Source organism: Cyanistes caeruleus, chromosome 1 (genome assembly GCF_971803275.1).
Source record: "Cyanistes caeruleus chromosome 1, bCyaCae1.hap1.1, whole genome shotgun sequence".
Lineage (NCBI taxonomy): Eukaryota > Metazoa > Chordata > Aves > Passeriformes > Paridae > Cyanistes > Cyanistes caeruleus.
In genome coordinates this window covers 50,937,750-50,961,841 of record NC_141701.1, presented here as the reverse complement: position 1 = coordinate 50,961,841, position 24,092 = coordinate 50,937,750, and the positions used below count along the sequence as shown (strand labels likewise).

At 36.5% G+C, this 24,092-nt stretch overlaps 1 protein-coding gene across 23 annotated transcripts in view; it reads right to left on the bottom strand.

Annotated features, from left to right (window-relative positions):
* Nucleotides 1–24,092, bottom strand: part of PTPRM (protein tyrosine phosphatase receptor type M) — a 440,472-nt gene that overhangs the window by 274,803 nt on the left and 141,577 nt on the right. For all 23 annotated transcript variants that reach the window (XM_086892393.1, XM_086892399.1, XM_086892410.1 and 20 more), the window contains exons 4-6: nucleotides 20,530–20,608; nucleotides 17,523–17,638; nucleotides 1,733–1,907 (exon numbers count right to left, since the gene is read on the bottom strand). In XM_086892393.1, coding sequence (XP_086748519.1) covers nucleotides 1,733–1,907; nucleotides 17,523–17,638; nucleotides 20,530–20,608 — 370 coding nt within the window. The remainder of the gene's footprint in view (nucleotides 1–1,732; nucleotides 1,908–17,522; nucleotides 17,639–20,529; nucleotides 20,609–24,092) is intronic.

The window sequence follows — 24,092 nt, the reverse complement described above, 5'->3', positions numbered from 1 at the left end:
CAGCAACCAGTATGAAACAGAGCATGATAACTCTGAAGAACTGATTCTCTTTAACTTATAAATGCTCTGTTTGACTCTCCTGTCATTCTAGCAATGTAATTCCAAGGAAATTCCTCATAAGTCAGTTTAGTTACACCAGCGTAAATAAGAAGAGAATTAAATTTGTTGTTTGTAACAAAGAGGGGGGAGTAATTACACCACTGTTTTTACAAATATTATTATTAAGCCATCAGCAGTTCCCAAGTATACTAAACATTACATGCAGTGTGGGCATATGTACATTCTTCATGATTTATGGATGGCAATGGATTAAAAAAATGCATAGCTGCATGCACTGAAATTAAGCCATTATCTTTGAAGTCTGGTAACTGATATAGCAGAAAACCTGCTAAAAATGAGAAAATACAACTTCTTAACTATATGTCATCAATAAGAAAGCATATTTATTAATTAGCCCCTAATGCTGCTGTTCAGTACAGTCATCTAAGGTTTTACAGCACAATGTTTAAAATGGGTCTTTTTAGGTCAGAAGGAGTGACCTGCAGGTGGTCTCATAAAAGCTCCAATACAGGCAATGGGGATTACCATAATTACTTTGCCACTCTACAAGTAGTTAATGGGATTACACCCTAAGGCTATCCACTTACTCACAGTGCCCAGTGCAAATTTTCTGAAAGAATCTGGGTAAGCACAAATGCTTTAATGATACGCTTCATAATTTCATCTACTGCGCCTCAAAAGGAGCACTAACAAATTAAAACACCCTGAATCAAAGAGACTGAGAAGAAATTAACTCCTTTGGCTTCCTGTACCTCTCATCACTGACGCAGTACTCCAGAACTCCTCTCTCTGCCTCCTTCAGGCAGTGTTCATTCCTCCTTGTTTTCACTGGTGTTAGCTCTGAAAGATGCTTCATCATTCCTACTGTGGTTATAGTCCATGCTTGCTTTCTTTGCTGACTTTCATATGTATCTATTTTTGGCCACCTACTTTATTTTCTTTTCATGCTTGGACTGAAACAACCTCATTTTTTTTCTACCATGCCTTATAATTATATTCTCATCTCACCCACTCTATTTGTTTCTTTTTTCATCTATCCATTCAAATAGCTCTCCTATGTTTTCATTCTACAATTTGTTTTGTCTTGTTATCTTCGTACCCTGGCTATTTCCAACATCCTTCTCTTGCTCTGTTTCTCTTCATTTTCTCTACAACACATTCACTAAAACCCTATTCTTTGGAAAATGGTTTGATCTTCATTATGGCTTTCTTGCATCTTCTTCTACTAGTGACAGATGATTCCCAATTCTACTTACATCTAAGTGTTCCCAAAAGTTATTAAAAACACCCCTCCATATACTGAAATATGTGTATTTTATGTGTTCACTTTAATGTAAATCTTGTACAATCTCCACAAAGGAGGCAAGTAGCCATTATTATGTTCATACTTTAAATAAAAGCTTTTAAAGATATACAGGTCTAAAGGGTGGGGGGTTTTTTTGGAAAATATCTAAAACAGCAATCAACAAGTTCCTAGTTAATTAGCCCTGGTTTCTTCCATCACTCTCTTGTTACAGCTGGATAGACTCTCAAGATTTACATAAGCAAAACTTATTTACTGAACCTCTTATCAAGTTTAACAGTCTATGGGCGACATTCTTACTGCATTAGCAGCTGCAAGCCCTGATTCCATACACAGAGCATGCAAATACTGATTTGTATGGTGAAGTACCTTTGACTATCAGCTCTGCATAGTTGGACACACCAACTCCTCCTTCCGTCCGGATCATGCAGCGATAGTTGCCAGCGTCGCGCTTCGTGGCGTTTACCACACTGAAAAGGGCTACAAATCGTCGGGCGTTGAACACTTTTATGTCCTTCAAAGGTGCATCCCGTACATAAATACCCTAGGCAAAAAAATAAAGATAAAGAATATTATTAGTCATATTAAAAAAAATAAAAAAAATGCTGGCAACCCATTTTACTTCTCTCAAGTTCTCCAGGAGGAGAGGAAAGATAAAAGCAGAAGTCTTTATGTTACTTTTATAGGTGTGACAGTGAGACTTTTCTGCTTTCCCACATGAGTTAAACCATTCAGCATGAGTGGGCAACCATTAATCTGTAACAGCTACTTTCAGCTCTTTATAGATTATAGATTGAAAGATTTGAGAGCAATGCAACATTTACTTGCTTAGCTTGTTTTACACAAATACTTAAATTCATTTATTTTTAAAAAAACCATGAAGAGCAGCATAGTCAGTCTGCTTTTTCTTCCCTCCCTGCATCTGCTGCTTGGCATATGCATTTTGCAGGGAGACATCAGTGGATGGTTCTCATAGCAGCACCCACCCAAGGGGTTACCAGCAATTCTGGTAAAAGAGACCAGGCACAGATTTACCAGGTAAATGACCTGAAGCTGTCTCCACCTATAACTTTCTCAGCATGACACTGGAAACTGGGAAGTTTCTGTTTCAGCACAGTGTGTTGATGTCAATTCAACACATTACATGTATGGCACAAGAAAATGAGTCCTGTAACAGCTGAGGAGAACAAGGAGTGAAAATACAGAGGGGAAAAGACAGAAGAAGGCCAAGATGACAACTTGCCGTGTCCTTTGACACAAAGATAATGGCAGAGAGACTTGGCCCTCAAATCCTCATCAGAACTCATGCTCCACCTGACCATGAAATAGGATCTGTGCACTATGAACAGTCCAAAACCCGCAGAAAATGTGAACTTATGAAAGCAGGATGGGAAAAAAAAAATATCAAACCAACCACCAAAATCTACTGACATTAACCCAAACAAGCAAACAAGAAAGATGCACTTTTCATACAATGAATATTCCAATATTCCAACAAACTGAAGGCTGCAACCACTATCGAAACATGAAGAGAAACTGGAAAACCCCAACTATCACTTCACAAAAATCACTCTCTCCAGGAAGGCACACACACTGTCTGATGCTATGTAAAATGACACCAGGTATGTTCAGTGGGTTTCTCTGACTTGAGGAGCTTCAAGCAAGGTCAAGGGTCCTGCACTATCTAGCTTCTATAAAACAACAACATATCTGGTGACAGCTGTTTTTCTGCCCTGGAGTTTCTAGTTTTTCCTGCAGAGTTCAAGACATACAGAAAATATTGATCTCATTTTACTATGATCTTATTTGCCACTAAATTGGAAGTATCCTTAAAATACAAGTTATAAGAAAATAGTTTTAAACAACAGTCACACAAAATTAAACTCATCCATAAATCAAAAAACCAAGTCGAAGTTAATCATGCTGTTATACCAAAGAAGCAACATAATTAACAATAAATACTAATTCTAATGCACAGTCATGTAGAGTTATTTCCCCTTCAAAAGAAAACAGGGGCGAGGTGAAGCTCATGTGAAAGAAAAGGAAGTTTGTACAATGTTCAAAGAAGAACGTGCTATCATGCCTTAAAAATTACTCAGCCATAAATAATTACTTGAGAATTACTTCAGATAATTGACAGCTCCTTAAGATTCCTCAAAGTTTGAGCTGCTGATAAAGCAACTTCTGTGACGTGGCATGCTACCAAAACCTAAACTTGGAACGAAACATTTCAAAATTACTGTTTTTACTAGTAATATCTATATAATATACTAATATAATAATATACTAGTAATAACCTTCTAGCAAAAATGTCTGCAGATAACAGGAGATAAGCAGTGGGTTAATTAGGATTTTGGAGAATGAATGTTTTTTAAAAGCCACATTATTTCTTACCTGATACAATAACTTATTTAGCCCTGATAATCAGAACCACTGATCAATCACAAGCCATAAGCCAGTTTTGAAGTATGTTACTGCAGTTTTCAGACTATTGAAGGATCCCATACCAAATCTCGAGGTTATATTACACCCACTCATATTACTATTCCCATTTCTCTAGTTGCAACATCAGGAAGCCTTATATATAATAACTTACCCAGAAATAGGGTAAGTTATTCCATAGGGAAAAACATACTGCCACACACTGATTAATTCTAGCACCTGAACTAGCTCAGCTCATTTGGAGTGTGAACAAACTCCTCTGCTCCACAGCCTGAACAGTACACCCTCCCTTCCACATGGGGAATCTGCATCCACAGTTTACCAGGACTCTTATGAGTTACCCATACAACTGAAGAACTGTGTAAATATTTTTAAATGACATTTTCTTGCTGTTCTCATGGAGAAAGAGATGAAGGGAAAGGACTAGGCAACACCACTGTAATTTCTGCCTTAATCTTCAGTTCATGAAGAGGGCAACCATGGGAAGAACTGATGCATATACAGTTCCCTACACAGAGAACTGTCTCCTACCACACTGTCCCCTCAGACCCCCAAGTGGCTGGTAGAAATCCTGAACTTCACAGTCTGGGTGTTCACAGAAACTGCCAGCAGTCCTTGAAGACAACTCCTCCAATACCCAGCCCCACAGGACATATTTCCCATCTTCATGCATATTTAGAATGGAAATTGGAACTAATCAATGCACTGTAGCACTTACAATAAATTACTATTTCACTTGGGTCCCATAATCTTTTTCACCTTCTGCTGATTCTCAGATATACTAATCTCACCTGATTTTGAATGTTTTAACTGCTGTTCTACAATAGGAAATCTTAGTTTGATCAAATGATTGACTTACATGGCTTTGTGACACATGCCATCCATTCACATACCAAAAATTGTAACTGAAAAAAGAGAAGCCAAATCAGACTTCAGGAGGCACACATCATTTTGCTCAAATGATAAAGCTGGAGGAGCCTAAAATGTAACTCAACTTGGCTCCACAGAGGATTTGAGCATATTTGCCCTCTACCAAAATACAGGTGAGAAAATGTTATTAATGGTGGCTTCAGAATTCATGAAAGAGCTTTGGAATAAAAAGCTGTTATCATCATTACTATAACAAAGCTGTAAAATATCTGGGAGATTATTATCAATACAGATTATCTTGACTGACTTCTCTTGAACATTACGAACTCATGGAGGCAAAGTTTAGAGTGCCTAATTATATGTTAGAACTCAAACAGTCCCACAGAATCACTAGCATGACATTTTATACTAGAACTCAAAGGAGAAAAAAGAAGCCAAATTTTTTTCTTTAGTCTCTTTAGGGAGAAATATTTTCAGGGAAAATATAGTGTCTGGAACAGACAAAGACTAAGAAACATAATTGCTTTACGTTCCACAAGAAAAAATACAACCCAAGAGAGCAAGCTTTCCCTCCCTTCTGGGGTGATAGCAAATGAGTAGGAGAGCTTCCTAATTGATTTAAGCCTAAGCATAAAGGAACAGTAATGAAGGTAATGAATTCAAGTATAAGAAAAGTTCAATCTATAGGCATTACAGAAGGCAGTTACAAAGGCTGCACAGAAAAAAATAAAAAAAAATAAATAATCCCTCACCTACAACTTCTCCCAAATTCCTATTTCACCAGTGGACAAATGGCGGAAGACTATTTTTAGTCTGAAAAAATGCTATTTACAATTTGATAGATGAATACAGAATCATTTCTTTTATAACAATACCCACACATCCAGCTTCACTCTCTTTATTTGTGATTCACGTTTTGTTCTCCCTGACTCACTGCAATGACTTCAATAAGTTACCCAGGTATGCTATCTTTTTTCCCAGTATGTAACAGAAGCATTTCAGGTCGCTGTATGATAAATTACAAGCTCTCAGTGCTGACTGCCAACAGCTATTTCATTTAGAATGCCTAAAAATAACATATCAAATGAAAATTTGTTTATTAAACATACTAGCACATCCCACTACAATTTCTTTATGAAGAACTATTTTCATTAGCATTCAGAGAAGTTTCCATCACTCATGAATGCAACAATCTGAGCTCCCACAAGTAAGAGTGTGTTTATGTTAGGCTGTTTTACTAGCTATAGCCATTAAAACTTTAATCTCAAGGTTTTTTTTGAGATTCTTAAATTTACCAGTAGGTCTTACAAACTCTCACTTTTTACATGAAAGCTGGAATATTTCCAAATACATTGTATTTTATTGAAAAATAAACAAAAAAATGACACATCCATAATTTATTAATCCCATTCCAGAAAGGAGGATGAAATTCATTATTTACAATATATCACTATGGTACTGGTATTAAGACCTACTAGAACAGGTTGTTGGAGCAAATTTGTAGTATCCTGTTTTCTGGGTGGGGTTTATTGGTTTTGGTTTGTTTGTTTGTTTTGGGTTTTTTCTTTTTCATTTTTTTTTTCTGTTTTGTTTAAATACAATTTTTAAAAAAATATGGTTCTTTTAACTTTCTTTACTTTAGCCCTGATTTGCCACACAAAAGTCTGAGGTTTTATTTCTGATTAGGGCTGTTAGCTTTTCCTGCCCCTGGGACTTGAAGAACTGTGTGAACAGGATCCTTCATTCTTTGGAAAGAGGAAGCTGCCATAATCATTTAATGTTAGACCTGCTTGGACCACAAAGGCCACGTCCCCAGGGCAGAGCTATCTCACCTCCTTAGAACACAAGAACTGTGGCCATTGAATAAATTCTGAGATGCAAAAATGAAAATAAGAGATTCCACTGGCTGGTGAGGAACCTGTGCATTTTCAAATGCTCAGAGAAAGCTTTTAAAAAATACATTAAAAACTGCTACTTAAGCCAACTAATGAAAATATGTAACTGGTAAGTCACTTGTGAAAATAAATTTTCTATTAAACAGCAAGTTATTTAATACACATAAAAATAAGCTTAATGCAACTTCAGGATATATGCAGCTTGAAAAACCCATATTCCTAGTACCAACATATTAAATGCATATACAGACAGCTTAAAGCACTTTAAAATGCACATTATTTTTCCATTTTAGGCAAGTTAGAATGAAAAGAAATAGGTTGATAGTTATTTAAATTACACTTAGTGGCTCTTACAAGCAATGAACTAACTCTAAGTCTTTTAAATGAACAGCAATTTAGCAGCAACAATCTATATATTAAACCTTTCAGAAATACTTTTAATAAAAACGCAGCAGCAATTCAAAGGCATTGAAGTTCTGGGATGTTACATCCAGCACCACCAGCAATAATTGCTCTCAAGGCATGTATCAACAATTTTGAGAGAAGAGAGTTATAAGGAAACATCAGTAACCCCCTGTCCATACTGGCAGATTAGGCAGTTTTTCATACATTTAATAAAACAAAGAGTTTGCATTATCCCACTTCCAAATATGCACATTTACGAAACAGTGATTAGAGTTATGCCAGCAGGATCTCAAATAAAACCAGCAAGACCAGAAGCAGTTTTTGTTTAAAATATGTGTAATATCTAAATAAAATAGTAATTAATACCTCAGGAAAATTGCTTTGCAAAGCTCATAAATTCCAGTAACTAAGACTACCTCTGAATTTCTGGATTTGTGTTCATAACCAAGACAACTGTTTGTCAGTCTAGATTAGAGGCATCACATATCTTGTGATTATCTTATATCTATTCCATCTGTGTAAGTTAATATTCCATTCAAGTAATAAGGCCATGCTGGAAAAATATTATTATTGTTCTATTTGGAATTATTCTGCTATGAGACAGAATTGCACTCCGCAGGTGTAACTATTATTATTATTTTACCTTTCAAAAAAGGTTTTTCCTTTCAGTATTTTAATGTTTGATAACTGAGCCTTTTCTTCAAACCACATAACTCTCCAGAAATCCCTGTTTATTATGACTAAACCTAAATATTGGCTGGAGTTCTCAGGTAGTCCTGTAAAATATTATTTAGGTTGCACATCGAGTAGTCACATTATCAAATATTAAGCACTGACATCTATTTGAAGACACACTTACAAACACAGAAAGTAAACAAAGACAATGCATTTTCTGCAGTCATTAAACTCCGTGTAATTTAACCAAAGTTACTCTCTACTCATATACTGAAATTATTTTGTATCATTCTGACAGGAGAAAAATCTGTTATCATTACATAGACATTTTAAAAGTAAGAAAAATCAACCCAAAAACTAAACCCCTGTTCAATCTATTTCTTATTTTTACTTTAAATTCCAGAGCAGCTAAGAAGAGTTTATATCCTCTAACAGTTTGCCAGTGCTTACAAAATATGTAAAATTCCAAATCTTCTTTCCATTCATTTTTAATAGCACACAATGGAATATAAAATGAGTTGTAGGAAACTACAGCCTCAGAAACATCTGGAGAAAACAAAGTACCAGGAAATATCTATCTAACAGGGAGTTTAATACTCTGGATAAAAATTATGGCAAAGATCCATGTATCCACTAAGCATTTTGTTGAACTTGCAGCCCTACTTATAAAGTCACTTACTCTAATACTGTATTTTAATACTTTGAAGCACACAACACTTAGTACAGTACTTCCCATCATCCTTCTATTTGTGTTCAAAATTCCAAGAGCTAGAATGAACACCTTGCTAGAAACTGAAGGGAACTAATACAGGAATTTAAATACTCTGGGGCTTGGCAATCTGCAGGTGCTAGTCTCATGGAGGGGCTAGAAAGGAGCAAAGTGATGAGAAGAAAATGAGGAAGTAGAGTCCATTAGCTTAATTTTCATCGGTACACACCATAGAAAGCATAGTAATGCAGGTCTTTGCTTTTTGTATGTAACTACATAACAGGAGACTTAAAAAACAGTGCACTCATGTCCTACATTCCCTTCACTGCAAAAGTGTTAATCTTGGGAAGAAAGGCAGCATGGGAAGAAGAAACTCCAACATTCAAGTTTGGGATCAGCCTGAAGTCTGTTCTGAAGCTTAAAACAAGCAGAATAGCAGGCAGAGCCAAAAACAAAACTGAGTCCTACAAAGCAGGTAAGGAAGAAGCAGCCAAGAAAGAAACACAGATTTGAGGATGACAAATCATTATGGGCTCAGCTACTGCCTCCTGGATAGATTCTTCCAAATGGGAGGAATGAATGGTGAGAAGAGAGGCAGAAAAGAAAGCTGTAATAAACCCCTCAACACTGAGAGTGCAATTTATGAATAAAGACCACTATAGCAGTAATAATCAGTAGTAAGGAAGGCACAAGTTGTTCATGTAACAGGGGTTTGGCTGGAGGTGTTTCAGTCTTAATTACTCAGACAGTCACAGTAATCAAGTCACAGTTTAACAACTCACCCTCCTCAGTGGTCTGCTTCCCATCATGTTCTCCCTGGATTTAATTTAAACTTTACTTTGGTTCTCCTTGCCTCAAAACAGCTTCAACAGCCTCTATTCTTTTTTTTTTTTCCTTATTTTCTAAAAAAAGCCTCTCCTAAACTCCAATTTGAACAAGGTACCTTCCAGCAGTAACTTTGTACATTTTACCTACAGTATTCATGGTAAAGGTCACTGTTTCTTCCTCCCAAAGGTCCAGCATAGCACAGAAAACTTACTGAATTTATTTCATCAGTTCCCTAATTCTTACATATCCTTAAGTAATTCTATTGCTGCTGAACAGTGCTTCATATCAAGGCAGTCTTCAGGATCCAGAAACAGTCCAACATCCTGCACTCTTGGAAGGAAAGCTGAATTTAATCAGCCCTCTCTGGCACAGGTCAACTGTTTCATTAACTTAGGTCTGCTAATCACCATTTTATTATTTAATACTCCAGAATAACTGGAAGACTAACACATCACAATAAATTTTTTGAAAAGTGTACACTTGGGTTGCCTCATTTTTAAAATCAGACAAGAATTTCAAAAATGTTTGACTGATAGAAGTAATCCCAGATCAACTTTTCTTATGAGTGACTTCATTAAATGAGAATATATATATATGAGGGGGTGGGGAGGGAAAGGTTTATGTGTATCCCCTCTGAGTTATGTCCATAATTGTCTGCAGATCAGCAAATTTTCTGCAAATCAATGTACGTAGTCAATTCATTAATATTTGGTAACTTCTGAATACCTGACACAGATATCAAAAACAGGGAGAAAGGGAACAAGAAACAAGAACTATTATTACCTGTTACCACAAGAATTTTGTCCAGAGTTCAAGTTTTGTATCAACTTGTAATACAAAAATAATAACATCTCTCTTGCATGGTACTTCTGACACTATAGATATAACCTGCAATTTCAGCAGATGTGGAAGATGAAAACCCACTAATTGTTCAGGTTACTTGCAAACAAACTTTGCCAAGCTTTCCCTAGGTCTCTTAAGGTTTTGCACTGTTTTCCATAATGAAGGTCCCAGTGGACCAGTGTATAATAGTATACAGTGTTTAAAAAAAGCAAACTTTCAAACTTTAATGCATCTATTAAAAGTTTTCAGAGCCCAGATTGCCTTCATAAGCAGGAACAGTTGGTTGGAAACAAAATGCATACTTCAGTGTCACAAGGACACTCTCCTGGCTGAGCAGACTCCACCTCTGCTAGACAGGGTGATGAAGGAAGGCCTTTGGAGGACACCACCCATTATCATTCCTTGCAACCTGATGGATGAGCAGCACCACTACACAGGAAAGCATGTCTTCCCTTTATCTACACCACTTTTTTCCTCAATCAAGGGTTGCTTAGGGTTTTAGGGTTTTTAATAAAATAATCAGATTTGCTTACATCACCTTAAGTTTCTTTTCTGGCATCACTACCAACATGGTCTATTTTACTTATTGGCCTGAAGGGTTTCTGATTCAAGGGTTTTGAGTAATGTCATAACATAAAACTTCACAACTGCTCAGTTAAGTATTTCCACCAGAATTCAACAGAATTCAAGTGTTTTGAGTAAGACTTCCACACCATTTAGAAATGATGTAGTCAAACACAATTATAGAAGTGACATTTATTCTTCCACCTACCCCCATCTGAATTAATTTAGTATTAATAACAAAATTCCCTGACATTTCTTCATGGTTACCAACATTTGGCCTTTTTATGCCAGACATTCCAGTCTGGGTGGATTGGGAGGTATAGCCTGCAGAGCAGCTTTGCTGGCCAGGCTTCTTCAGTGATTCTCCAAGAGAGAATAAAAGGCTTATTTCTGGCTCCACTTTTACAGTGGCACCATCTCATACAAGTCATGGAAGGCTATAGATTGAGAGGAGCTGCTGCACCACCAGGCATTTGACCACAGAGCCTGCTGTACCACTTAGTGCTGCTGAAGCTAACCTGTAACAGAAAACTTGGTACCCTAGGGGGGAAACCACCTTTAATGTACATTCCCACCACACTCCAAACACGTTCAGCTGCACACAGCTTCCTAACAAAATCACTAGACTCAAAGGTTTCTGCCATCCCCAAAACCTCCCCGAAGTCAAAACACTTCACAGATAGATCAATTTCAAGATGACATTTTGCCTCTTGCATATGTTCACTGGGATTTATCATTAACAGTCCACAATTAATTCATTTCTCCTAGTCTCTGGTATCGCTAATAACTGAAGATACCGTAAGAGAAATCGTAGGATCAGAGAAGCATTAGTCAAACCTATATTCAGACAAGAATAAAACCAGTAAGTCCATGTAAAAAAGTGTATTATATGTATCAGATGATTCATGTGTAAGGCAGATAACGAGAGAAAAGGTTGCACCAAATATCACAGGTCCTTAGACACTGGCTAACACAAACACTATACGCATCACAAACCTCCTACAGATGTTTTTCTGCTATATGGTAAGGTTACTGTGCATTTACTGAAAAACACCTAAAATTGATTAATGACAATTAACAGAAAATACTTCATATATGCTGCAAAAAATAGATTATTAATATTATTAATTATTTATATTAACAATATAAATAAATATAAACAAGTTGTGAGGGGGACACAAAGAAATTAACATTCCAAAAACTGGAAATAATATTAAATAATCACCGGAATTTAAAGAAAAACCCAAACTTTCATCTATGCATTAACGTATAGTGTCCCTTCTTATAGGACCTTAATTGTTCTTCTAACAGTAAAATCATCTCAGGTTATCTACAAAAAATCAGATCAGGATGCACATGCTTCAGGATGCATGCAATCTTGGCAAAGTCTTTAGCTAACTGATGTCATTAAAGCTTCTCTCAAGGCAATGGACTCTAGACAATTTGCAGTGAACAAGATGGTTTGACCAGTCTTGGAAGACTGAGTTATTGATAAACAGGAGGAAAAATGGTCTTGTGCACTCCTGTAGTACACAAATGCACCTACTCATCAAACATCAAGTACTTCAATGTTAAAAAGAGCATCTTTAGGCCTATCTCATTGTACGTTTACGTTAATAGTTCCTCCTGTTTGTGTTACCAAGCTGTTACATGTGTATGATTTAACAGTTAAATTACTGCTTCATTATCTTAGTACTCAAAAATGGCCTAAATATTTTTTTCCTCAAGTGCTTCAAAACTTGGCAATGAAAATGATAATTATGAGAAAGTCTCAGAGAGTTTACAGCACAACAAAAAAATTCTTATGGAAGTCTAGAACTTTGTTCACCCTCTGGGTTACTGTATGCAATTTACATAACAAGCACATGCACACACATACACACACAGAGTTTTGTATATCCTATAAATCTATTCGATTTTCATCATCTGCCAAGAGTAATTTCACTGGTTCTACATTCTTCCAAGGATGTTTTTGATATCTCTCATTTGGGTATGTGTGTACTCCTGAGGAAAACAATTTGCTTTCCAGAACTCCCTCTGACACAGGACTATATCTCTTCCTTTGAAAAAGTAATAAATAATGCATACAGGTAGTTTTGTATATAGATGAATAAAATCTTTCACAGTCTTCACACCTTCAGCAAAAGATTACTGAGGATGCAAAAAAAAACCAAAAAAACCCCACTGAATAAGGTGAAAGACAGCTTTCAGGAAAGACAAAAGGAAAAGCCAAATCCAGGAAATAAACTATTTACATAAGGTAGGAGAGAGATTGGCCATTAAAGTGATACTGTTCTTAGCTTCTTGGCTGCAAATGAAGTAGTACACATCCTGCATGCATAAACCACGGTATGAAAGATTTCACCCTCTCCCTTTTTATCAAAAAATATCCATTAGTCCCTTGCTACTGATAAATCTGATGGTTCTGCTTACTAAAGCTGTCAGACATATCCTGAGATCCTATTGTTATCTGCTCACCATCAACAAATTTCTACTTTCAGTTCTCTATTCTGCAATAAAATTTATGTGTTTGAGAATTACATTTTAAAGTAACTATTTACATTTCAACCATGGTTTAGAATAAAGCCAGGAAAAATAAATTACTGCTGTGAGATGATGACCTCTCTTTTCATCAGCTATAGCTCTCCACTCTTTGAGGAGCCTCTCTCAAGAAAGGCTACTCACGTTGGGTCAAAGCACATCTGAAAAATGCAATTGCAATATCAAAAGATTGTGTTTGATATTAAAATGGAATTTCATTATATCTGGGTATGATTTGACAGCAATTTCCTGTAAATCATACTGTAGATCATTCTAAGGATAAGCAGGACACAGAGACAACTAAATGAACCTGCTGCAAATAATGAGAAGCAGCAGATGAGGATGGGAAAATGAAGAAACAGGCCTCATAAGCTAAAGAAAACCAAGCCAATTCTTTGCAACTCCAATATGCTGCACCAAAAGCAGGTTACTTCCAGAAATGAAGTAACCCCTCTCTCCTATAATACAGATTTGTGTTTCCTATGCCAATTTAGTGGACACTAAGGCTTTTCAGAAAACTGTCTCAGCTGCTTTCATTTGACCATGAATGGTTCAGTATTCCACCTGTTCATTTCTTTGCAACAGTGGGAGCACAGAAAGGAGCACAGGAATTTTTGCTCGACCATTCAATAGGAAAGAAAGAGACATCCCATACTGGCAATGACCTGTATTGTTCACAGATGTGAAAAAGAAAATGTAAGCAGATTAGACACATCTGTTAATTGTAGACATTCAGGTTTATTTTGTTATGTTTATGTTTATGTTTAGAACGTAAGTTAGTGGAGATGTGAATTCATGAACACATAATCTAACCAATGACCTTATTAACCAGACACTCATTACAATGACAAAACAAACTTGTTTGATGTATGGTACTATGTGGTATTCTTGAGCCCTTTCATTTGAATTTAACCTGAAATGGTATCACTGAAAATACCCACAATTTGCTGTCAGATTACCTGACAAGCTTGTGATCACAGCTCATGAACTTGGGACTATGGCTGCCTAGTGGAATGAGGAAAAATGTTTTTCTGCACCATGCAGTAGGTAAACAGCTTTCTGTCTTCCCTTTCCCGAAAGAGTAAATACTGATCACAGCATCATGAAACAAATTTCATGCCTCAGTGGTCTAATTTGGGTATCTAACATATGAATTGCGATTCCCTCAAGGCCCTTTCAATTGCAGAAAGTTCTACAATACTCCATAAATTAGCAGACTCCATGTTCCAAGGGGAATAAGAGTGGGAAAGACTTGAAAAGAGGAAAAAAAAACCTAAAAAAAACCAACCAAACAAAAAAAAGTGATGGAAGTAAAGTATTATTTACGGATTTCACTCAGGACTGCTTCAAGGCCTGGGCTTAGACTAAGAACATCTATGCTGTTTCCAACAACTACTTTCTTAGGAAATACATGGAGACTAAAACAATGAATCAACTCACAATTATTAATTTGTTTTAAAGAACATATAGCCCTCACAGTCTAGCAGACTGTAAAAAGTAAAGAATTTGCTCATCAGATAAATGTGTACCTCTAAACTTGAACTCTGTTGCATATAAGCAGAGAGGTACAAAATAAGAGACAGAAGTACAGTAGTGAAATCCTGCCACTACTGGAAACTGCAGAAATGTCACTGAATTCAGTGGGCTTGTGATTTCAACCTGGCAATTTGCCTGTACTTCAGACTAACAATGTGAATCTGAAAAAAAATGACAGGTACTGGAAATCATTTGGGAGCAAATTATCTCACAGTATTCTGAGATTGTCAAATCCAAACAGATTAGGCCTCCCAATACAACTCACATGGCAGAAATGCTGAAAAGCCCCTGATAATATCACTCAACTGTGCTTATTTATTTACTCTGATTTATCCTTAAGGTTTTATAGGTGTAATGAAACAAACCACTGAAAGGATAGTGGAAAAGGCTTACTCTTTCTGGTGAACTAAGCATATCATAGAGATTGCATGATTTGTTTGCAGTACCACTAAAGCCCAAATCCCTCTTACCTGAGTGCTAGCATAAACATTCCCAGGGAATGGTGTTCATTTTATTCTGGCTCTAGTGTATATAAGAATGTCTTTTATTAAGATGTTTTGTAGTTGAATATTGGGTTTAGTGCTACTGGGAACGCAAAGATCCTCAACATCCACTTAACCAGTTATATGATGTACAGGATACCATGTTTTCTGACAGCTGGTACTGACAGCTGCATTGCACTCATAGTCCTGCAGCAGTGTCATGAGATGTCACACACAGGCATATACAGAACTCCTCAGCATCACACCACGAGACCAGAGAGCCAGGTGATGAATGGACAGGTGCAAGGGCTGGGGATCTGTTACCCAACAACACCCTAGTGTGCTAAAATGCAGCTGATCCTGTAGGGAACTGTTATCTCATAGCCTCGATTTGCAGCATCCCACACATGGAGCTGTTTGATCAGTCTTACTGGAAGTTGAGCAGACATCTGTGGAAACTGGCAAACAAGTGCAAAAATAAATCCAAGCTATCCAGGAGATCCTGTCAACTTCTAAAACATTCTTATGCAAAGGCACACCTGGAATTTGCACAACCTTAAGCTGATTACCTGGGGGACCTATAGTTCTACAGGCAGAATAAATAAACAGTGGCCCTGTAGGAAGATAAAATTCCTCTAAAGTCTGTCTGTCTCTACCTTCTTATCCTTCATAGAGAAAAAAAACCTTCATAATCATGTACAAACAAGGAATCAACTAAGATCAGATATTTTGGAATTTCTATGCTGTTAATAAAATAGTTTTGTATTACATAAAGTCTAGAAGGATATTTAATTTCTACAATAAAGAAATTGAATTCCAGCCTGGCAAAGAATTTATGCATGTCCCAAACTCTGTGAAAAAAATTAAAGGTGTAATGGTACTGTCCTGAAACATTCGGAAAGACTGAATGGAATGAGGATTTCCTTACACTGAATTCTACCTTCAGTTTTACAATAGAGCATTACGTGAAAGTTTAAAGGTCCTAGAAAGGATATAATTGATGAAATAGCAACCCATTATTTTCCCATACATGCTAAACCATTTCATGACTAGAAAAATATTTTTTTCAGAAAATCTTGGTGGCTTAGGAAAGACAAGAGTCTAATTCTAGCAATTCAGCAGTGAATACTGTCTTTAAGGGGTTGGAACACTAGAAAAATATCAGCCTTGTATCAGCAAGACATTGGAAATACCCATGCAAATCCAAATAAAACCAAAGGAGATTTTCATTGCCTTCAATGCATTTGATCAGGCTCTTTCTGAACAGACATAACAGTTCATCATTCATATAGCGATAAATATGAGGCTTTGCTTTTCAACTGATTTTAATTATATTTTTGTGTGTTAGATTTCTTGTAACTACTTGGTTGTTTAACCTGACACACTTAAATGAATAATTTACAAAATGCAAATGCAATGAGAAAGGATAACTATAGTAAAAGCCTGAAATTGTTTGAAAGAACAAATAGAGAATTTAATTTCTAAATCCCACCTGTTACCATCGCCAATTTCACCTATCCCTCTTTCTCCACCTATTGCAGCTTTACCTGACTCATCTTCTGAGACATTGTTTTGCTTATTTTGATTGTCCTTACTTCCTTCTCACATACAATGTCTCAGTTCTGTTGGTTTTCATGTGTGGAAATCACTGGGATCTGGCGGCCACTGTACTCCTGATGCTAAGTCCAAACACTCACTATTGCTTGCTGTAGGGAACAACTCTGCTGGCAGCAAGACAGCTGCTAAACTTGCACCCCATTATTAAAAGACATCAAGCAGAAAGGCATGTCTTTGATACCTACACATATGAGCAAGGGAACACAATCTTTACTGGAAGAAAATGAGTTTGAGACAGACTTTAAATCAAGATCTGATACCCATCTAGAAGCTACATTACTGATTAAGTGAAAAACAATTGACTAAAGGAATAGAAGTAAGATTATTTGGCTCTGTAATACAGAAGGTCAGATTTGACTTTCATACACGGTCTTCTCCCCAGCTAGACTGTGAGAATGGAATTTTAGCTGAAAATACTGAACAGAGATAGAGGTAAGCCAAGAGATATTGTAATATTCCAGTTAGCCAGCACAGACTTCTGTTCTTCCTTGGGGATTTAGCCTTTACTCATGATTGCCACACATAAGGAAAACAGTACCTTTATTTTCAGTAAGGCATTCCACCAAAACAAGGCAGGAAAATCTTCCAGTAGCATTTTCTACAACCAAATACCTACCATACAGCAGCAGCTCAAAGTCACTAAAAAATCTAATACTGATGAAGTGGACAGCCCTTAATTTTTCACGTTTTACATTCCTTCCAGAGTCTCTCCTCTCTCCAGATATCAGTGCATTAGGAAAAAAAGGAATTACCTGTAACCAGAGTTTGTCACCCGAGTCTGTTCCACCATTGGCAGTGCATTGAAAAGTAGCAAACTGTCCTGCATTGACTTCCACACTCTGAAGACGCAAGAAATGGGGAGTTTTTGCTGTTGGAAAAGATACAAGTGTTAAAGTTATGAAAGACCAAAGTACTGGCTATAAAAGATTCAAGCAAATGAAATAGTTCTGCTTTAAAAGGTTTAAGTCACTGACTACACATTAGATTCTAGGCTGGCTTACTTTCATGCCTTGGAAAGAGTAGAATAGAAGGGTGGTGTGTAATTGTTCCTGGTGTGTAAACTACCTCAGCTCAACATCCCTCTTGTAATAACTACCTATTAAAACAGATCATTTTGGAAACTAAGCATGTTTTGAAGACAAACCTATTAGATGCTTACACTATCAACTAGACAAGCCAGTAAGAAATAATGTTATCAGGGGAACAGGTTTTTCTTCTTAACCAAGTACCCCGTCTATAGAGGAGATCCTTTAGAAATGCAGCCCACCAAACAGGTACAATACCAACATAACACCCCTCACCAACTACAGAAGTACTGTTTAAACACAATTCTTTTCAACAACACTGCAGAAAAAACCCAAAACACAACACATATTCTCCATACCAATGCTTATTTTTCTTCTAGAAAGAGAAAACAATCTCAGTAAAAATTAAAGCAATATACCTATTAAACTAATGGATGAAACTGATATTCAAACAAGAATTATATCCACTGAAGTAAAAAAGACAGTCTATTTTTGTTTTAGTAGAGAGAGTCAAGCATGTAGTATAGAAAAATATAGATATATGATACAGAAACCCATCCTTTAAAGCACAATCTTCCCCAACCTACTCAAATCCTACTGCAGCCACGCAGACTACTTGCACTGTCTATACTAATGGATAAATCAGGCTTTGAACATTGCTTTTCATCATGAAAATCTTAGTACTAGCAGTAGAATAGCAAACTAAGCATCTATTTTCTAGCAGAGCATTACAACCATTTAAAGTGTTGATGATATTATCTTAAAAGCTCTTATTACTGGAAGAAATTGCATTTTTAAGGAATTTATAAATAGCTAGCTTCACAGAAAAGTTGCTAAATATCCAGTGCAAGACAGCATAAGAAGGAGGCAGAACAAAATTTATTATACATACAGACATTTTGTTTTTTAAACATTTTCCAATTAGGACAAAGTTTAGGTCAAAATTATCCACTTATTTGCCTTTGAAACTATTTGTGTCAGAATACCCAGTAAAATTCTTCAGTATGTTCCCCATTTCTCAGCTGTCACTTTTTTCCTTTATTTTTTTCCCAAATCTGCTTTTACCCCACTTGATTTTAATGGTTCCTTGGTCTTCTTAAACTCTAGAAAACTAGCTTTTCTGAATTACCAAGTATGGCATAAGTGGAGAGTAGCATTGGGTTTTAAAAACAAACACACACACACAAAAACCTGGCCATCTACCATAACTCATTGCTTTCATTTCGGCACACCTACAATCTGTCTTCTGCTTGGTCTTTGTACTACCCAGGCAGCTGCCTATCAAATATTTTTCCCATTTCAATTTCTGTTTAAATAGTTAATAATTCCAGAAATATACAGAAAGAATATAAATATGAGCTTCACAAAGTTTCAGACACAGAGTAGTTTTACTTTAATTTTCACACTTTTTCAATTTTCTTTAGACAGTTTAACTGGTTTGAAGTCTTAATTTCTAACATTTTGATTACTTCATCAAAGAACTTTTCATTAAAGCTTTTGCATTGCAATACTGTTATGTTAGAATTCTACATGCTATGGGCTATAAACAAGAACGATTTGCAGGTTTTGAGAATTGATTGGTACAAACACACAGATCACACCCCTCAAGATCTGTATAAAAAAACCAGTAAGCCACTAAAATGCTGCCTCAGACTTCTCCTACCTGAACCAAGGATATAAATTCAAAATGCAGAAGCACCTATACTTTCTAACAACATGAGAGCCTGCTGTGTTTATTAGAAATAAGTGACTCAGAAATAACAGCTGCTGATTCTGCATAACTGTCTCTGTATTTGAAGAAATGTGTGTGTCTTCCTGCCATTAACACTAAAACCGTTTTTATGAGGTGCTTCAGTACTAACCCATAGAGCACTTTCTATTTGGAATTACAGCTCTTACTTAAAAGCCACAACAAATGCATGCAAGCACAAAATGGTGTAAGAGGAACAACCACACAGAAGTTGGTATCTTCTTCCCCACTCAGTCATTTGGTCAGCAAGATCACAACCTACTATTCCATGTATGATCTTAATACATCTTAGTTAACAAACAGCAGACATGTGAAGTAATGTTTTATTTAAGCTGCATATTTAATTATGTCTGGATTACCACATTAAAGCTTTATTTACAAGGTCTGTCTTGACAATTCAGGATAATTAAGTATTACATATCCTTAATAATTAGATAATGAAATATATCTGAAGCATAAAGAAGTAAAACAGTGCAGAAATTGAGCCATGAACATTGGGAAGTACCCTAAGTGACCTTGCTTAGCAAAGCCTCAGTCTTCAGCCAGCTGAGTTCTCTTCTTTCTGAGCCTTGGAAAAAATAATTATATATACTCAGCTGTTGTGCTGCTCATCTCCTCTCATTAATATCTCAGCTTGTGGCTGCACTGAATTTTTGATGCAGACGGAAAACTCATCAACAAATCTTAGAATCACAGAATCATGACTCGGTGATTTTGTTCTAAAGAAGCTGCCATATGGCCCAGTTTGGGTTTGGGACTCATGCTAAGTGCTGTACACAAGGTGCTCATAAGACAGATGTCTTTCAGTGTAATAAGGTGCAATGATGCCATTTTTAGCAACGCTTCATACATATACTCAGCCTGTACTTACGGCAGCAACATTGTTTTCTGACATTTTCCTTATCTTTTACTCCACATTTATCAAAGCATAGTGGCACATTTATTTTAGGGGGTTTGGCTTTACAACACAAGATAGGTACTTACTACATGGATGTCCTAGAACTTTCACTTCATCAATAGCCACATATCCAGAGTGACCTGATGTAACCACTTCAAAAACAACCTGAGAAGCAGAAATAGAATTTTGGTTAGCGTATTTGGAACACAGGGAATATAAAAATAATTTGTCATGGAAAAAAAAAACCAACCCTTTCAATATGTTAAGGACACCTGGAAAGCAAAACACAATCATAAACCCCTCAAAATGTGTTGCTCTTATCATTAAAATTAACCAGAACTTAAATTACATTTTTTCATGTTTACATCATTTTTGGAGATTTACAAGCAGGATTATATATAGCTTGTAGTAGAAATAACTAATCTCCCAATATTTGCTCTGCCAAAATAGTTATCTAATAAATGCCTTAGTATTAAGATCAGTATTTTATTTCCAATTCTTTGTCTTGCAGGATGAACTGATTCTATTTTAAAAATTACAATTCTGTAGTATACAGAGATTTTCAGGGTATCAGACAGAAACACACCTATTTTCAGGAATGCATTTTGCATGCTTTTAATCTTCCACCAAATGCAGTGAATTAAGCAAAGCAGATCCATTTGCCATGGTTTGTTTAATGGCTATAAATAGGTCACAAAATAAATGGACTGTTCTTGTCATTTGAATTGAGTACACTCTAAAGTAAACCTCTCCAAAGTTTGGCAGCCTTAGCTCTGGACATCCCAAGAATGTTTACATGAAATAGAAGAAAATATGCCAGTAATGTTAGCAGGTACATTTCCACACCAATGCTCAAGAAATTCATGCTAAAATCCAGGTTGTTATTTTTGTGGGTTTTTTTTTTTAAAAAACTTTTCACTTTTGCTCATAAAGTTAACTCAAATTGCCTTTTCTAACTGGTGTCAGGAAGCACCCTGAGGAAGACAAAGCTTAGAAACCATTTTTTGCACATATGCTGTACCTGACCTTGGAAGAGATGCACACCCTTTATACCATATCCCTTACTGAATGATACAGAATGCAAGTATGTTACAAGGATAACATACAGCTCCATAATATATCACAGTTTTCTGATGTTGAATAAACACTCTCAGAAGACTGATTCTGATTTTAAAACAAACCTTGTTGTAAGAAAAACTTTCCCACCCTTCTGCCTTTGCCTTCTTCCTTCTTTTTCACTGCTCTACCTGTGGACACCGATAGATTGTTCTCTTCAAGATTTCTTCTTCCTAACATCTGTCCATCTCTCCCTCCCAGCCCCACTGGAATAAAATTGCTGTAACTATGGCATTAACTCTACATGGCTGAAAAGGAAAAAAATATTTTTCATTCTAGCTCTGCCTCCTGTCTACACAAAATTTCAACCTAAAGTGCCAGTGTTGCCACTACATGAATCGTGCTGCAAGAAAAAAACACAAGATGTCACTGAGCAAAGTCCAAACGCTGCCAAAGAAATTTTTCAGAAACAAGTTCAGCAAGAAAAGGGTTGCTCAGTTGGCTTTCTAAATGCCAGATGCCACTCTATTGGCTGTTAAAGTTGGTATTACTGATCCACAGCACCAGGCTGAACAGGATTTTGGCTCCCAGCCTTTAGCGGAACATCCAGAGCAACATCATTCAAAATTTCAAAGACTCTCCTTCCCTACAAAGAAGAAAATCTGATAAAATTTGTCTTAACTATCTTTGGAAGCCGAAGTTCTTAAAGAAGACAAAAAGGAAAGCTTCAGTGAATACCCTGTATTCAGCGACCTGAGAGGTGATGTGCACTCAGTAACCCTAAGTTTTAACAGCAGTGCAAGACCCAAGAATGCAGCTCCTGTTGTCAGCCACTGAACTTTGAAAAAAGAACAAGCATTTCTCTCTATTAAGAAATACAACAAAGTTGCAAGTTCTTAATTCGTGTTACAATCTCTGAAAAAAAAGTAACTGCCCTTGAAAAAAGGCAGAGTGCTCCATTTCCTGAAGAGATACCAAGCCTATTCCACAATGAGAACACTCAAAAGACCATAGGGTATGAGAACCATGGCATAGCCCCAGGAACCTGCAGTTAAGGCAGAGACACTGCAACACAGTAGTGGAGAACAGGAAGCAGACAACCAGGTCTCAGAAATGATGAAAAAGTTACCCAGGGAAATATGCTGCCACACAGTAATTCACTGAGATAACTGAATCTAGGTGTGGACAAAAAGAGCTGCCTCTAAAAACAACAGAGGGCTGGGGACAGCTACTGATTTGTTTCCTGTATTCCCTAGTGGCTTGGAATTTTCTGTGTTAAGAAGAAAAATACATTAACAACTAACCTTCTGGGTTTTATTGAAATATAACCTAAAAAATTAAAAATAAATATAAAAATATAAAATTAAAATAAACATAAACCCTATATCTCCTATGGAGCATCCAGCATTAAGAGCAGCTGCACAAAGCCATCTGAAAGGCCTACCTGATCGATGATCCTATCATTGCAAAGCATTTTTTTTCAGGTTCTCAACTTTCACATGCTGAATTCTAAAAGATGCCCTGAGGAACTGGCCCATGCACACCTGTGGAGCAGCCAGCCAAAGCAGTCAGATGTTTTCTGCTAAAAATGTTACTTCCAAGTAACAGGGACTTTAACTATTTTTTTTAAAATGCTGCATAAGAGTGTCTTTTCTAAAGAACTACTTGACTTCCAGCAAGACCAATAACCTGAGCTTTAGAAAAGAAAACATGCAATATCTGAGTCAATCACAAATTAATTTCCGCAATTCAAAACAGGGGAGCTTAGCTACAAGCTCTCTGAGAGGCTTTAAGTATCTCAGTATTGCAATCTATTCACAGCCAAAAAAGCTCGTAGATTCCTATTCTTTCAGTTCATAGGCTGAAACTACAACCTTGAAACATTAGCATCAGAACTGCTAATAACAACAGCAGAGAAAAAACTCAACAACTCATACAATTGATCTAAAATACCCTGCTGTACCTCTAGACAAAATAGCAAAAGTGTTATTCCACAAAAAAGCTAGGCAGTGTACCAAGAAAATGCCAATTGGACATACAACTGAATTGCAATTATTGACATTAACGAGAGTATGTTCCAAAGAAAAGTATTACAAATTGAAATGCTGTCAGTTTAATCGTGCTTCCACTAAAAGCAATAGCCAAACTTTAATAATATAAACTTTAATGACTGTAACTTTAAGTCTCTTCTGACATGGAATATGCCATTTTTAGTAAATGGAAAGAGACTCTAAAGTCAATAGTGACATACCATTCTCAGAGACACTGATTCATATAAAGAAGAAAAAATATGCACAAATACAGACTGGTCAGAATGGAATAACAGCAGACCTGAGGAGAAGAACTTGAGGGTGTTGCTGGATGAGAAGGTCAAAGCAACCCAGCCATGTGCACCTGAAGCCCAGAAAGCCAACTTTACCCTGGATGCACATAGTGATATGACAAGGAACGATGGCTTTGAACTGAAAGAGGATGGATTTTGATTAGATACTAGTACAAAAACCTTTACTGAGAGGGTGGTGAAACACTGGCATATGTTTCCCAGAGAAATTGAGCTCCATCTCTGGAAGTGTTCAAAGATACGGTTCACAGG